General features: G+C 57.3%; 1 protein-coding gene across 2 annotated transcripts in view; it reads left to right on the top strand.

The window, feature by feature from the left end:
• The window catches only part of PMEPA1 (prostate transmembrane protein, androgen induced 1), a 56050-nt gene extending 41350 nt beyond the window's left edge, over positions 1 to 14700 (top strand). For both annotated transcript variants that reach the window (XM_006186130.3, XM_032461432.1), the window contains exons 2-4: positions 5199 to 5353; positions 10013 to 10066; positions 10557 to 14700. In XM_006186130.3, the coding sequence (XP_006186192.1) occupies positions 5243 to 5353; positions 10013 to 10066; positions 10557 to 11102 (711 nt within the window). In that variant the 5' untranslated portion in view covers positions 5199 to 5242 and the 3' untranslated portion in view covers positions 11103 to 14700. The remainder of the gene's footprint in view (positions 1 to 5198; positions 5354 to 10012; positions 10067 to 10556) is intronic.
• Positions 14701 to 16253: the final 1553 nt, after the last annotated feature.

Below are 16253 nucleotides of genomic sequence, written 5' to 3'. Positions count from 1 at the left end.
CTTCCTATGTTGCAATTTGGTTAAGAGTTTGATGACTATTTTGCCCCAGTTGGCTTCCTTTTGGAGCCACAATTTAATTTAATTTTTATTTTATTTTATTTTAAAACTGAATTCTGAGAGTGCATCTTGGCTCTCCCAGCCGCCGGGGGCTCCACATCCGGGAGGAGGTAAAGAACCCGGGCCTGGAGGTGGTGGAGTCAGGACTGTTCTCTGACTCAGCTCCTGGCCTGATGGGACTGATGCTGCACCTCAGGGCTTGTGGTGGGGGTTAGGGGAGGGGAGGTCCTGTCCTGGGCAGCAGAGGAGGCGGCCGCTGTGAATATCTTCACGCAGTTTCGTGGGAGGTGCCCAGAGCTGCCCTGAGTGCCTGGCGTGAGGTCCTTCTAACTGTTCTGTGACTTTCCTCTGTGCTGGTGGGGAGGTGGGTACCACTGGCCATGATGCTGGCTTCGTGGACCACATGGCAAGTGATGATCCAGGCAGCCCTGGAGGCCAGTCAGTCCCGGAGGCCAGTCAGTCCCATTCCACATGACCACCTGGCTTGAATCCACACTGGTTCCTGGCACTCTGAGGCCACGGTACTCAGGACCGATGGGTGTGGGGCAGTGGACCTAACCTGGCCCTGAAGACTGGGGGTCTGGGCTCTTGGGCTGTGTGGCTTTTGGCCAGTCACCTCACCTCTCCCAGCCTCAGTTTCCCCATCTGTAAAGTTGGCGGCAGGGCTCACGTCAGTATCTACTTCACAGACTGCCCGTAGGGATTCGGCCGGTGCCTGGCCTTGAGGGGGCTCTTGGCCCACGCTGCCTCTCTCGTGTCAGGCGAGCCACGAAGGGGTCAGGGACACCAGGGCACACATCTCAAAGTGACTGCGTCTGTCTCTGGAGGAGAAGACGAAAGGAGGATCGGGCTGCTCCAATGAGGCGGGCAAACCTGTTCATTTGAAATTACTCAAGAGGAAAGGATGCTCAGATAAATTAAAGTGACCTTACTTTGCATGTGGAGGATGGGCTTGGCCACCCCAGAGAGCCTGCTGCATCCGTCACCCGCCCCAAGGGGAAAATTACGAAGAAAAATGGCACAGCCCTCCCCTCCTCTCTGCAGCCAGCAGACTCCACGCCCGGAACAGAATGAGGGAAACGTGGTGTTTCTTTCCCAAAGGCTCCTGCTCTCGGAGCCAGGTCCTCACAGCCAGGACCAGTGCCCAGAAGTCCAGTCACCACCCTGGGTGACCTTTTTGGACTGACCCTGGGGCAGAGGCCAGTATTCCCAGGACATCAGCCTGTGGGAGGGTGCGTGTTGTTCCCAAAGGTGTGTTGGGGATTGTGACAACGGTGACGGTGGAGCACCCGCTGCCTCCTGCCCTGTCCTGAGCTCTGAGCCCCCCCGGCTTGTAACCGGAGCCCATGGGGGTTGCGTGCGCCTGGGGTCCCACAGCTAGGGCTGACAGGTGCAGGGAGGCAGGACCAAGCATCCTCAGATGTGTTCCCAGCAAACTTCGGGAAAGCTGGGAGAATTTAGCAGGAGATCAGGCCCCTTCCCCTTCTTGCTCCCTCAGGGAGGCTCTGGGTTCGGGACCTGGCCCACCCTTTGATCTAGAGCGAATTTTCCCTACACCTCAGTCTGCACATCTGCAGAATGGCCATGGTGTTGGTTTGCACCTACAGGCTTGGAGGAGGCAGCTCAAAGCAGGGTCGTGCATGTGTTGTAGGTCTTAGAATCCTGACAGTCCCAGTGAGTAGTCGCCATGAGGATGGAGAGTTTGGGCCCTGGACCAGCCTGCTACCTTCTCTTGCTCTGTCCCCCTTTGTCTGTGACCAGGCTTTGCTGAGCGTCCTGTGGTCACAGGAGACTTGAGCGGAGGTGGTGGCGGGTGCAGTGGGCAGCGGTAAGACCCATCCCTTCGAGCACCATGCTAGGCTTAGCTTCATGTCCAGGTGAAGGCAGATGGGTCAGATTGGGGACACAGAGGCAGGATCAATGTAGTTCCACATCTATCATAAGCGGCTGGGTGACCTCTTGGATTGGACCTCTTGGAGAGGACCTCAGGCTCCTCTCTTGGACTAAAGTCCCGAAGCCACTCGCCCTGCAGGCTTTGGCCTGCCTGGTCCTTTTAAAACTCTTAATGTTTTGCTAGTATTAAAGGCCAGGCAGCTTCACCGAGATTTCTGGGTTCTGGAGAGATGGGGAGGTGTGGCCGCACTGGGCTGGCCTGCCTGGGAGCTGTTCTGTTTGGCCCACTGGGGTTTCAACTAGCAATGCCTGTGGTGAGGAGGAACTCCTGCTCGATTAGTGATGCCTGCTGGGGGAGCAGGAGTGAGGAGTTGGGCACGGATGCTGAAGCCTGGGCTGCCCACTGGGGCCAGGCAGATGATGTCAAGCAGAATGGGGACCCAGGTGGAGCTTGAGTCCAGGCAGACAGCACAAGCCTGTGTAATGAGTGGGGCTGGGGACGGTGGATGCAGGGGCCCTCGGGCCCCGATTTGGCTGCCTCTCCCAGCAGGTGCTTTCATGATGCACTTCCCAGAGAAGCGGGCTCAATGTCCCCGGGAGGCAGCATCTCCCAGAAGGAGGACCCTGTGTGTGAAAGTTCATTATGGTGCTGTCAGCTGGACCAGAGCCCCCTCTCCCCACGGCCAAGGCCAGAACACACAGCCCAGGGTGTTCTCTGCCTTATGGGCGGGGGTGAACCGCCTGCTGCCCGGGAGGGCCTCTCCTGCACGCCTCACTCCACCCCTCCCCACGACGTGCCTCCCTGTCTTTGCACAGCCTGGAATGTCCAGCTTGGTCCTGCTCAGCCCTCTCTCTTCAGGCCTGTGGGTTCAGGCTGTTCTTGTTTTGCAGTAGCCAGGGTGCTGGGTAGCCCCACTCACTCCCTCAGTGCTGGGGACATCGTCCCCACACCGCCCCCTCCTTTTCCATGGGGAAACTGGGATGGACTCAGGTGAGTCAGAGGCCCAGAGCTGGCCTGGGGGTCCTCATGGAGCCGCTGTGCCAGCCCCTGCGCTGCCGTGGAGTCTCCCTCCTCCTCTGGCCGAGACCCCAGGCCTCTGACTTCCAGATTAGAGCCTAGAAATGAGTCGTCGTTTCTCTTTTTCTGAGAGTTTTCCCTCGCTTCCTTCACGTCTGTCTACATGGGGTTGTGGCCCAGGAACCAGGATGGTCACAGTGCTTCCAGAAGCCCTGGGTTCCTTTCTGGGGGTGAAATCACCTCATGCTGAACCCCAGCCCCCAGAAATCAGGTCCCCCTGCCTTTTGCGGGTCAGGGGGGCTATGGGGTTTGTTCACAGCCCCTGGGCCTGGCCAGGGCCCTGCAGGCTGCCAGGGCCCAGGACGGGGGCAGAGGCAGCCTCAGACCTCCCTTCCTCCAGGCCTGGCATGGGTGGGGCCCCTGGAGACACAGGGGAGGGACAGAGGGGTGCCCACCCATGGTCCCGGCTGGGGTGAAGAGTGGATGAGGCTGGGGGCTGGGTTGCAGTCCCCTCTGAGGGGGCGTGGGTGTTGCACAAAGCAGGCCTGTGTGTCCTCTGAATGGGCAGCTTTATCCCAGGCCCTGACGGACAGGCCCTGGGTCCTGCAGAGCCAGGCCGGGCTGCCTAGGCCCTGGACCAGCCTGTCTGGAGAGGCAGAGGGTGCAGCCACAGTTACTGGGTCCAAGGCCAGAGGCCCAGCCTTTGCTCAACCCAGGCCCTGCCGCCCTCTTGGTGGGTAAATGACTCCTCCTTCACAAGGTTTGAGACTTATCCAATTTCCAGCCAGGCAGAGCCCAGCCTTCTCCAGGCTCAGGAAGGTCTCACCAAGGTCCCTGGCCAGTCCATCCTCCCTCCTGCCCCACCCAGGAAGATGGGGATGCAGTTCCCCCAGGGGCCAGAGCCAGGCCCAGGCTCCAGATCAAATGCAGAGGCAGACATGCAGTGCAGGAGCCCCCAGCGTTGGGCCCTTGGGCTGCATGAGTCACTTGACTTCCGGACCTCGGTCTCCTCACTGTTAGGTGGGATGAAAAAGAACACTCTCTGTACGTTCAGCCCTGAGTAGGGATCATGGACCCTGGCGCGGTCTTTGTCGGGTGTTGTCCTGTGCACTGTAGGCTGTTAAGCTGCACCCTAGTCCCCACCCTTGAGATTCCAGGAGCACCCTGAGTTGTGACAGCCACTGATGTCCCCAGACATTGCCACATGTCCCCTGGGGGCAGACTCACGTGACTCACTGACGGCATCAGGCAGACTGGCACAGTTGGGCAAAAGCTTAACGTGGGTGAGAAGTGGGTGTCCTGGGCTTCAGAGAGGATGTGGGGGGTGGGCTGTGTGTGGAGGGGCTTCTGTTCCTGTACAGACAGGAATGTCCGCCCCGGATGCATCCTTTTCCCACCGGGCTTTTGAGTCCCCACCTGCGGCCGCCCCCACTCCTCCAGCTTCCATGTGTCTGTCTGGGAGGAGGAAGAGCTGAGTCAGCTGCCCTGAGCTTGAACCTGTGTCCCTGGGGAGCCCTGAGCTAATGGCGTGTCATTTGCTGGGGTGGGGGAGCTGTCTTCCTGCCAACCCCCCGGGGTCTGGGGAGGCACCTTCCCCAGGCTCATCCGTCAGTGGGCGGCCTCGGGCTGGGGGCAGCTGGCGGAGCTCCAGACCCAGCGCTCCTGGCTGTGTCCCCTCTGTCGTGTCCCTGCCCAGGTCCCCGGCGGGACAGGCACCGTTGCTGGGGGCCCTGCTGGCACCAGGCATGGCCAGCTGCCCAGCCGCCCAACGCAGACCCGCTCGAGTCAGCAGAAACCACCCCGGCGCTCGCAGGATCAAAATAACCTTCCTTTTCCAGCACTTGAGGGTTTTTCCACCTTCTAGGGGAAAAAAACAAAACAAAACCAAAAAAAAAAAAAAAGAAAAGAAATGAGAATTGCAGCATCCGTGGCCGCCCAGAACGTGGTTTTTCTGAGGCCTTTTCACTGTGCGTCCTGTGCGTGTGATAGGTGTGTGTTTGCAGGGGTGCGCGGTGCGTTATCTGTGTCTACTTGTGCTGGTGTGTGTGCGGGGGTGTAGGCGTGCTGGGTGTGTGTAGGGGCGGTGGGGTGTCTGTGTTGGGTATGTGTATGTGTGCAGGGGTGTAGGCGTGCTGGCTGTGTGTAGGGGCGTTGGGGTGTCTGTGTGTCGGGGATGGGGGCGCTGGGAAGGGCCGGCCCCAAGGCCTCACATGTCCCCTTGGTCTTGCAGCGGAGCTGGAGTTCGTTGAGATCACCATCATCGTGGTGGTGGTGATGGTCATGGTGGTGGTGATCACCTGTCTGCTGAGCCACTACAAGCTGTCCGCCCGCTCCTTCATCAGCCGGCACAGCCAGGCCAGGAGGAGGGAAGACGCGCTGTCCTCGGTGAGCGCCTGCCCCTCCCGTCCATGCCTGGAGCTTCCAGGAGCCGTGGATGCCCCCACCGAATGCCCGCGGTGTCTGGGTCGGGTGCTTATGGGACCTGGGAGACAGTCTGTGGCAGGGGTGCAGTGGGGGAGGGTTCTAGGTCCAGGCAGCGACCCCGATGGAAGGAAGGCCGCAGACCAGTCCCTAGTCTGTGCGGTGGGGCTGCGGACCCCGGTCATCGTGTAAAAAAGGCCAGCGCTTGGGGCCTGGGCACTGCTGGCTGGGACTGCGAGCACTTCTGCTCCCTCAACTCTCCACCTGTCCGTCCGTCCATCCGTCCATCCATTCACCAGACAGGTATCTGCTGAGCACCCTCCGCGTGTCTGGAACCCTCCCAGGCCCTGGGGGGAGATGGCTGTGAGCAAGTCCTGTGGGGTTGCTGCCTGGCAGGCTGGGTCTAGACACACAGGAGCAGCGGGTGCTCTGAGGACTGAACGGGCGGCCACTGGGAATCCAGGGTGCCAGGTTTACCCGGGACAGTCAGGGTGAGCCCCTGAGGCCGAGCTCTAAAGGAAGAAATGGGGGTGGGGTGCGGGGGGGTGGGTGCAGGGAGGCTGAGGAGGACGTATACTGCCCTGTCCTCGCTGTCACCTAGAAAACTGCTCTCGGATGTGTTAGAATTGTGGACTTTGTTGGCCGTTCTGGAAAACCAGAAATATCCCCTCAAGCAGCTCTTGGTGGGGAGGGAGCTCGCCTTCCTTCACATCTGAGCACTGTGCACCCCTCGTTCCCCTGCGCCTTCAGGGCCTACCCTACCCTGCTGCTAAGGGTTCTCTGGCCAATGGCCCAAGGTGGGTGCAGAGTCCATCACTAAATGGTTTCCATCCCCACGCCTTCCACGTGTCATTTGACAATCTGGACAGAAGCAGCTGGGAATCCAGGGACAAGGGGGCACTTGGGCAGCCCCAGGACTGTGGGAGGGCACACATCTCTGAGTCCGTGTTTGCCGGATGCTGGTAGGAGGGACAGGACAAGGAGGCAGCAGGCATGGCCTCCCGGCACTGGGGGACGCCTAGGGCTGGTGGCGGTACCCAGAGTCCGTGGGGCTGAGCCAAGTTGGTCTGGCAGGCCTGTCCCAGCAGGTTGGGGCATTTCGGCTTCCATCAGGCCTCAGTGCGTCACCAGGTTGCCAGGGCATCCACTCTGATCCCTCTGATGGGGACTCTGGGTGCCCCAATACCTGAGGCCCAGAGTGTGTCTGGAGGGCACTTGAAGCTCTGAAGGAATCCGCAGCTTCTGCTGCAGGACTCACCTGTGTGTTTATTTACTGTCGCTGTTGCCTGGTGACAGTGCCACCCGCTGCACTGCCAGCACCTGCACTCAGTGATTTCCCCCTTCAGCAGCCAGGGAACCCCAACTCACAGAAGAGAAACTGGGGCTCAGAGAGGTGGCAACATTTGCCTGGGGCCACACAGCTTCTCAGTGACAGTTTGAAGAGCTCAAAGCCCGTTTTGTCCTCCCTCTGATGCTGGGACAAACGAGAAGACACCAGGCCGAGAGCATGTGCTCCAGGCTGGGACATCTTGCCCCCACTGAGCCTTAGAGTTCACGTCTGTAGAATGGGTGGGAGCTAGCCTTTCTCCATCCCGCCCCGTGTGGTCACGGGGAGGGTGGACTCAGTGCTGTTTCTGGTGTGAGGGAGCCCTGCTACCACAGGTGGGGGAGGACAGCCCTGAGGGCAGCCTCTGGACTTTGTCAGGTGGAGGTGAGGATGCGGGCTCTGATCCTTGAACATCCGAGGCTAAAAGTCCCCCACCCCTGCCATCTACCCAGCTACCTGCACAGGCCCCCGGGGGTGCCTGGCTGGGTAAACACAGAGGCCTGTTAGGCCTGAAGTAAGTGTGGTAGCTCCCCTGGGGGCTCCTGCCAGACAGGGCATGTCTGTGGAGTGTCGGGGCCCCGTGACCTCCCAGAGAGGCCCAAACACAGCCGCTGTCTGCTTGCAGCTGGACCCACCCTGGCCTGGCTGGCCTGCTGTGGCCCCTTTTCAGGGTGACCCCCCCTGGGAGTTCATTTCCCCATGACCCTCATCAGAGGGTCAGGTTCCCATGCAGGTAAACCCTGTGGCCCCGAGACTTCACTTCCCCGTCCGCTGCTGCTCCCAGAGTAGCTAGAAAACACCGCGTAATGGGAACGACCGTGGCAACAACCTAGCCACTTCAGCGGCACGGACCATGGCTCAGAGTCGAGTTGAAGGCAGGCCGGGAGTCTCGCAGGTGTAGGCCAGGAGCTGGCTGCCTGCTCTGCAAATCAGATTTTATTGACTCAGCCCCGCCCATCCCCGTGGTGTCCTCTGTGGCGCGTTTGCCCTGCAGCAGCCTTGTTAGTGGTGTGACAGACTGTCTGGCCCATAACACAGAAAATACTTCACTCTCTGGTCCCTCAGGGAAAGCGTTTGCAGACCCCAGGTCTAGATGGGGAAGCCATGGGCAGGCTGGGCCAGCTCTCCTCAAGGAAGCTTTCAGAAAGGGAAGGCAGTATCGAGGAAAGGAGGGGGACGAGAGAAGGAGCTGTCAGGAGCAGCCCTGTGGGTCTGCCGTTTGCACCTGGAAAGGTGTTAGGGCCACTCCCTGAATTAGGGAACAGGGTGAGTTAAGACACAGACTGTGGGCAGGTGCAGAGCAGCCACTGGGCGCTGGGGTGCTCACAGCAGGGCCAGGCTGATACAGGAGCTGGGATGCTGTGGGAGCCTGGGGAGGGGCATCTGGTGGGGTTCTTGGAAGCCTCCCTGGAGGAGGAGATGACTCCAGGTGCACACGTTGGGAGTAGTCAGGTGACAAGGATGGCAGTGATTCTGGGGTCCACGGCGGGACCTCCCAGGCATTGACTGGCATTTTCTTAAGCTCCCTGGGCGGAGACCCCCTGGGCAGTGGTGGGAAGAGGTAGATGGGACCCGGGACGGAGGGCCTCATAGGAGGGTTTGAGGCAGGGGCTTGTCTGGAGCACGTTTATCCAAGCTGACCTTGGCTGCTTGCATCCCTCCCCAGGGCTCCCGACTTTTATGGGCAGCCGGTGGATGTCCCCCCGCCCCTCCCCCCGCTTCCTGGCACACACCTGGGCAGTGCCAGGGACCTGAGTGAGGCCCACAGAGCCTGCCAGGGCCAGCTTGAGCCCGAATGCGGCGGGCGAGGTTTGGATCCCAGCACTGCCTCTTACCAGCTGAGCCAGCTCAGCTCAACTCCCTGACCTCAGCCTGCCTTGTAGGTTTTGTCGGGAGAGTTGGGTTAGTGCTTTAAAGGGCTTAGGACGGTGCCCAGCACAAAGGCAGCAACTGAGACGGCACTACTAGCATCAGTAACAAAGCGGCCCAGTAATGTTCCAGCTGAACAGTAATGGCGCATGTCTGCCCTCTGCGTCCCCACGCCTGGAATAATCTAGACCCCAGTGAGTGGGGTAAACGCATTCCCTATGGGACAGTTTTGAGAGAGACAGAGCCCCCCAGTGGCCGCTTAGGAAATTGCTGCCCTCCAGGCAATTCCTCCCCAGACTGCAGGTGAGAATGCTCTGAACTGAGAACCCTCAAGAAACCGTCCCCGAGGAAACTTTTAGGATGATAGATACGTTAATTGCCTTGGATTGTGGTGATGGGCTCCTGGCATATAGCTTTGCCAAAACTTAACCAAATTGCGTGCTTTGGATGTGTGCAATCGATTGTATGTTAGTTACATCTCAATAAAACTAAAATTAAAGGAAGGAAGACATCCCTTCCCCTAGGTCTGGGGCTGGCCCTGCATGTCACAAGCATGGGAGTGGAGCTGCATTCCAGGTTTGTTGAGCAACTGCCTGGGGCCCTTTGCTGATGAACTGTCTGTATTCCATTTATAACCTGGGCTCACAGTCATAAGGGGCAAGACAGACTAAAGTACTCAATAAATATGTGGACAGATGCTTTGAAGGAAATAAGCAGATGATGGGATTTTTAATGGGAGGAGGCCCTTTACCTGATGGTGTTAGGGGAAGTCTGCAGGGGGCACTGTACTTGAAAAGCAAGAAGGAGCCCAGCTGTGCAGTGGGGCAGCCAGTGCAAAGGCCCTGGGGTACACACTTAGCACTTCACTGCACTAGATGGCAGGTCGGCGTGATAGGAGGGAGAGTGGTGGTAGCACCCAGCGCTTTTGTGAGCTCACTGAGGGCCACGTGCACCCCAGTTGGTTTGCATGTTCCCCTCCTGAAGTCCTTCAACAGCTCCAAGAGGCAGGTACTTGTACTGCAATTATCCACAGTTTCTGATGCAGTAACTCGCCCAAGGTCGCACAGCAAGCACCTAGGCTTTCTTATCAGCCAATTCACCAGTTCATTTGATTTATTCTAAGGTCCACGGAAGCTGCTGGAGGGCTTTGAGAAGGGGGGGCCCGTGAATCAGATGTATGTTTTGGAAAATGTAACTTCGGAGGGTGCATTTTCGGGAGACAGCTGGGAGCCAAGAGATCAGTGATGTGGTCCTGTCCAAGGGAAACGTCCAGACCCGGGCTGGGGTAGCCACGAGTGGGATAGAGGGAGACGGATGGGTGTGAAATCTCATTCCAAATGGCAGCTCTCAGAGCCCAAGCCGGATTGCCCCTTTTTTGTCCCAGCTCTGCCCAACCCACTGACCCTGTCCCTTTCCTCCTCATACAGGAAGGATGCCTCTGGCCCTCGGAGAGCACGGTGTCGGGCAATGGAATCCCAGAGGTGAGACCAAGCACTGCGTCCCTGCCTTCTGCCCCTGCCCTGCCGGCCCCCCACCCCACCTGCACCTCAAGGCTGCTGTAGTGGACGTTGAAGGACCTCTGCCCAGCATTTCCCCTCCTCCAGGCCAGAGGCCCTTCCCCTGCTGGAAGAGTGTGGCTGCCAGAGCTCACACCTGCCCTTCTCTGAAGAATTGTCCTTGGCTGTGGGGACCCCCCCCCACCTGGACATCATATGCTCCCTTCCCCCAGGGAGCAAGCAGCCCACAATGTCCGTGACACTGAAGGACAAGGCTGCCCCTCTTTGAACTCTGTGACGTTGTTCGCACTCCAGGGCTCTCCAGCCATGAGATGTCTGGACTCTGGGCTCAGCTCCTTCCCCCCGCATCCTGCTACGGCCTCTCCCTGTCCCCAGAGAGCAGAGTCACGGGCAGCCCAACCCCCGTCCCCGGTCCTGCAGCTGGGGGACCCTCACTGTGCTCTCTCCCCTCCAGCCGCAGGTCTACGCCCCGCCCCGTCCCGCCGACCGCCTGGCTGTGCCCTCCTTCGCCCAGCGGGACCGCTTCCACCGCTTCCAGCCCACCTACCCGTACCTGCAGCACGAGATCGACCTGCCTCCCACCATCTCGCTGTCAGACGGGGAGGAGCCCCCGCCCTACCAAGGCCCCTGCACTCTCCAGCTGCGGGACCCCGAGCAGCAGCTAGAGCTGAACCGGGAGTCCGTGCGCGCACCCCCAAACAGAACCATCTTCGACAGCGACCTGATGGACAGCGCCATGCTGGGTGGCCCCTGCCCCCCCAGCAGTAACTCGGGCATCAGCGCCACGTGCTATGGGGGTGGCGGGCGCATGGAGGGGCCGCCCCCCACCTACAGCGAGGTCATCGGGCACTACCCTGGGGCCTCCACCTTCCAGCACCAGCAGAGCGGCGGGACCTCCTTGCTGGAGGGCACCCGGCTGCACCACTCACACATCGCCCCCCTGGAGAGCACAGCGGCCTGGAGCAAAGAGAAGGATAAACAGAAGGGACACCCCCTCTAGGAATTCCTGGTGGCCGGGGCTGGGGCAGCAGTAGGTTAAAACAAAAAAACAAAAACAAAAACACTCCGCACTTCTTGAAAGAGAAGAGAGGAGAACGGGGCGACACACAGAAAATGCGACGCATAACCATCCTCTCCCCACCTCTCTGTGTATAAATATTTACATGTTCTGTCTGGTCTGAATGCACAAGCTAAGAAAGCTTGCAAAACAAAAAACAAAACAACACACACACACACAAAACACGTTTCTTTGTTGAGCTGTGTCTTGAAGGCAAAAGAGAAAAAAAAATTCTACACTAGTCTTTTCTGTTTCTAGTTGAGCTGCGTGCGTGGATGCTTTCTTTTGTTTGTTTATGATGATTTCACTTAACTTTAAAGACATATTTGCACAAAACCTTTGTTTAAAGATCTGCAATATTATATATATAAATATATATAAAATAAGAGAAACTGTATGTGCGAGGGCAGGAGTATTTTTGTATTAGAAGAGGCCTATTACAAAAAAAAAAGTTGTTTTCTGAACTAGAAGAGAAAAAAAAATGGCAATTTTGAGTGCCAACTCAGAAAGTGTGTATTACCTTGTAAAGAAAAAAGAAACTACAAAGCAGGGGTTTAGAGTTATTTATATAAATGTTGAGCTTTTGCACTATTTTTTAATATAAATATGTCAGTGCTTGTTTGATGGAAACTTCTATCACGTCTGTTGAGACTCTTAAGGGAGATGCGGAATCTCACGGTGGACGTCAGGCAGAGGGTGGGCCCCGCGCTGAGCCTGGAGAGAGGCTTCCGGGGGTGCCGGCTTCCTGCAGAGCAGCAGCTTCTGTCTAGCGCTAGGTCGGTACCTCATCATACATTCCCGCCCGAGGGAGACGCATTCCCCCCTCTGGGCCAGGACAGCCTTTGAATCGCAAACAACATAGGAAAATTACTCGAGGCACCAAGTTCCAGGTTGTGGGCTTTGCTTTTCCCGAAATGAAGACAAACTGTTACTGAAGGAATCTCAGTTTTCTCTCTCTCTCTCTCTCTCTCTCTTTTTTTTAACCATGAAGGTCCCCGTAGGAAGGGGCTGATTAAGGTGCTCCTCGCCCCCCGCCCATGTGGCCAGGGCCGCTCCGTCAGGCAGCTTGTGTGCGCAGATGCAGCGGGTGCCGCCGGCTGGCAGACAGGAAGGGCCCGAAGGACTAGGAACGTGACCTCATCCCTGCCTTTCTCTTTCTGTCTCAGTTCTCACCTAACAGGCGCGTAACCAGAACACCAGAGGTGAAAGGGTGACATGCCCAGGTTTCTCCCAGGACATTGCGAAAGGGTTAAAATGAGAAAAACAGTCCCATCAACGCGAACTCGAGCATTCAGATGTAGAAGCAGAATTCTCTGTCTCCTCCTCTTCCGCGTTTTCTTTCCCTCCCCCGTGGAAACCATCCTGTTTGATGTGTTTCCGTATCTGTTTTCACTAAGCGTTTTTATCAGACAGGACTCTTGTTTTCCAGGATTCTAACGAGTAGATTTCAGCGGGACCCCCTTGCTGGTGATGTGCGGGCGGGCACACGTGTGTGCAAACACAGATGGCAGGGAGAGAGTGGAGTGGGGGTCCCTCGGGATCTGCCAGGCACGGTGGCTGGAGCCCCTCTGAGGACGGGCTAGTATTCCACGGGGGTGACGCTCCCAGCAGAAGAGCAGCCCCCCCCCCTCCGCCATCCTCCATTCCGTGGAGGTGTCTTTTCGCCGTTGGCAGAATGCTAACTGGCAGGTTAACTCGAGAGAAAGGTATGAGGCAATAACTTGTTTTTAAGCAACTTTTTTATGACTTGAAAAACAAAACCTCGAGAACAGTTTTGACGTTCTGACCATTTGAACTCTATTTCTATATATATATACCTTTTAAGAACATGGTGACCAATCTGACCAAGGTCTCTGAGTGTCCACTCACCAGCCTGGCAGAAGGTTCTGGTACCTTGACGATAAAACCTGTCTGTCCATGGGGTCTTCAGCCTAACCTTTGCTTCTCCCCCTCGAAGATGCTTTTAAAAGGTCTTGCAGAGAAATCCATAGAGTCTGTCCTGAAAGGTACAGGGACACATTTGTAGATAAAATTTTTAAACGTAGCTTTCCTTTACGTGAAGCGTCTCCCTAGTGCCTTACTGAGGAAGCAGTGGACCCCTCTTGTTCCCAGGCGGTGGCGTTCCTGGACAGTGCCCCGTTCACCTGGGCCTGGCCTTCCCGCTCGTGGTGGGCAGAGGGCTGCTGCTGCTTTAAAAACATCCCCATCACCCTCGCGATGTGTCCCGCCTGCCCCTCTTCCACCTTGGATGTGCCTCGCTTGGTCAGGCCACCCCTCCTGCCCCTCCAGCCTCTTGTCAGGAGCTTGTTCAAATCCCATCTGGGTTGGAAACCTGGACGTGGACCTTATTTGCGTGAGCAGCGTCAGCCGAGAGCCAGGCTGAAGTGTCCCCGGGCCCTCTGGAGCTAACCTTGAATCTTGTTGCTTGGCGGTGTGGTCTGCGTTTGCCATATTGGCAGCAAGTTAGAAGGAGGTGGGGGGTGGAGAGTTACTGACCTCAGCTGGCTTGAGGCCGTAGCAGCCCCCCATGACACCCCAGGATCGCAGTCCAGGCTTCAGCACTGCATCGTCCCTGGGCTTTGTGCCTGGCGGGTGACGGTTGCAAATGTTCGTGGCGGAGTGACTTGTCAAAGCCAGGGTGCCTCCCAAGAAAACCAGTGGGGTGTTTCTGCAAAGCTCTTGGTTTCTCTGCTGGACCCAGAACCCCGAGGGTTGTTGTGCCAGTGTCTTTGAAGAGCCTTTGAGCACCTCTAGGGAGGCCCTCTCCGTCCAGTAGAAAGTTGGGGGTGTCCTTGGCAGTGGCTGGTTGGAGGGGGACCAGGCTGGGCTCGGAGAAGGTGGCAGACCTCGGCTTTTCTCTGCTCCTCTTGCTGTTTCCTTGCTTGTCAGTCATCCCTTTTCCTCCAGATGAAAACCACTTCCCCCACAAGGCCCAGGTCTACGCAGACGTCCACGCTCCAGTGTCTTTGCCAGGAGCTGAAAGCGGCTCCCGTCCCCACACCCAGCGACGTCCCGGGCAGGGCGAGGACTGAACCCATTCCCCTCCCGTGTCTGTCTGCTCTGTGAATTGCACGATTCGGAGAATGTGCGTTTCTCCCTACGTGCTGCACCAAGCTTCTCGATCTGCAAAGCAACACACCCCGATAAGGAAGGAGAAGGTTCCGTTCGGCTGGGTTTTCCGGAAACTGCGCTTCGAACTCTGCTGTACCATAGAGCTCAGGAGGACCCGCTGCGCTCTCGTTCGCCTGCCTGACTCCCTGACGGTTGTGCTGATGGCGACGCTTCCACGTGGCTCCCTTGGCGTTGGGACCGCTCTCCGCAGCCCTGTTCCCCAAGTTCTGTTCAAGTTACATGTATGTAAACTCTCCGTGGCACGCTGGGCACAGTGCCCACGCTGCTGCTGCATAGGACTCTGTGTTTGAATGCCAATCCACAGGCCTGATGAAACCGCTTGTTGTGTATCAATAATCATTAGTGGCAATGATGACATTCTGAAAAGCTGCAATACTTATACAATAAATTTTACAATTCTTTGGAACAAGGCTCTTCCACTTCCTGGGCTGCATCGCTTCCCTCGGCCACCCTGTCCCCCCTCCCCTCCCCTCAGCAGCAGCCCGGGGGTGCGTTTAGTGGGAAGGAAGCCGTCAGTCAGAGCTGCTGTGTGGCCTTGAGCAATTCTGTCCACCTCTCTGTTTTCATTCAGGCCGCATTCAGGGAGCCCAGTGAAAACACTTGCACAGGCGGGCGGAGCATGGGGTGGCACTGGCAAAATCTTGCCTACTCGTCTTGCCTCTTGGAAAATCATCCACCAGGGCGTGACAAAAACTCTGATAAGATCTACAAGAAAGAAATGGTCTTCGGTGGGGGTCTTCCAGGGGCAAACACTGAGGCGTGAACTTGTGTGAAGGGTATATCGAGGTTGTGCTCCCAGGGGAGACAGTGAAGGGAGTCGGGAAGAGGACCGAGAGGCAGGAGAAGTTGTGCTGGGGGACTGTTTTAGGCGAAGTCCCAGCCTCAGGCTGATCCCAAGGGGACTTGTGGGAAGCTCCGGGTTGCAGGGTACACCCGGGAGAAAGGCAGACTCTCAGATGCTCCTGGCTCTTCCTGCGGGGAAGTGGAGCAGGGTGGGGCGTCCCACGAGCCCCAGGGTGGGCCTCTGAAAGTGTCCCCAGGTGCCAGGCCTTAGCAGCAACCCACATGGAAGCCAGGGACAGGATCCCAAGGGGTCAGGTGGGACACTCAAGCACCCTCTACAGAAACTTTAATTTCTCTAAATAGAATCATTTTTCATGTCTGATCAAGGCTCTTTAAAAAAAAAAAAAAATCAGCCAAAACAGAGTTGATCCCCAGGGACGATCACTGGTTGGCCTCGATCCCAGGGTTCTGTAAGCTTCTGGATTACAGACACCTATGATCGGGCAGAACCCGACACACATCTGCCTCACCTGTTCCTGTCTCTGGTGGACAGACCTCAGGGATTACAAGGAATTGGGGAGAAACCAAAAGAGCTCATCACTCTGCAGTGGTGAGAACAGGGCACCACGGGGCTGTGTCCCAGCCTGGCTCAGAGCCCGAGTGCCTCTTACTTGCGGTCACTTCCCTGGCTGGCCCTCGTTCACCTGGTCTGTAAAATGGGTTGACAGCAGGCAGTGGTGGCCCCTGGTGTCTGATTAGACAATGCCAAAGGGTGCCTGGCTGACACAAATAGTAGCCACTCTCAGTAATGATGGATTCTCAGGGAGGGTTTTCGTTTACTTAAAAGTCCTCCAAAGCTTCCGGATGAGTTTACAGTTTCTGGGCTGAGCACACAGGCAGCACCACCACCATGGAGGGCAGTCATAGGTTCTGATCCAAAAGGAGACACCCCAACCCCCAGCGCAGACTTTGAGTACAGCTCAAGCGGCCAGCGCCGCACCAGTCCAGAACAACAGCTGAGATCACCACGGCTGTTTGAGTGAATTTGGCAGCTCATTTCAGGAGGCCTCACCCTGAACTCCTTGCATGTTGTTTTGAGCACAACCAGCGAGGTGCATTGAACCCGACTCTGACCTCGAAGAACTCGCCTTCTGGTTTTAGAGACCAGCTCACAGCTTG

This window comes from Camelus ferus, chromosome 19, assembly GCF_009834535.1.
Source record: "Camelus ferus isolate YT-003-E chromosome 19, BCGSAC_Cfer_1.0, whole genome shotgun sequence".
NCBI lineage: Eukaryota > Metazoa > Chordata > Mammalia > Artiodactyla > Camelidae > Camelus > Camelus ferus.
Note: the sequence above shows the minus strand (reverse complement) of the source record. Positions and strands in the feature narration are given on the sequence as shown.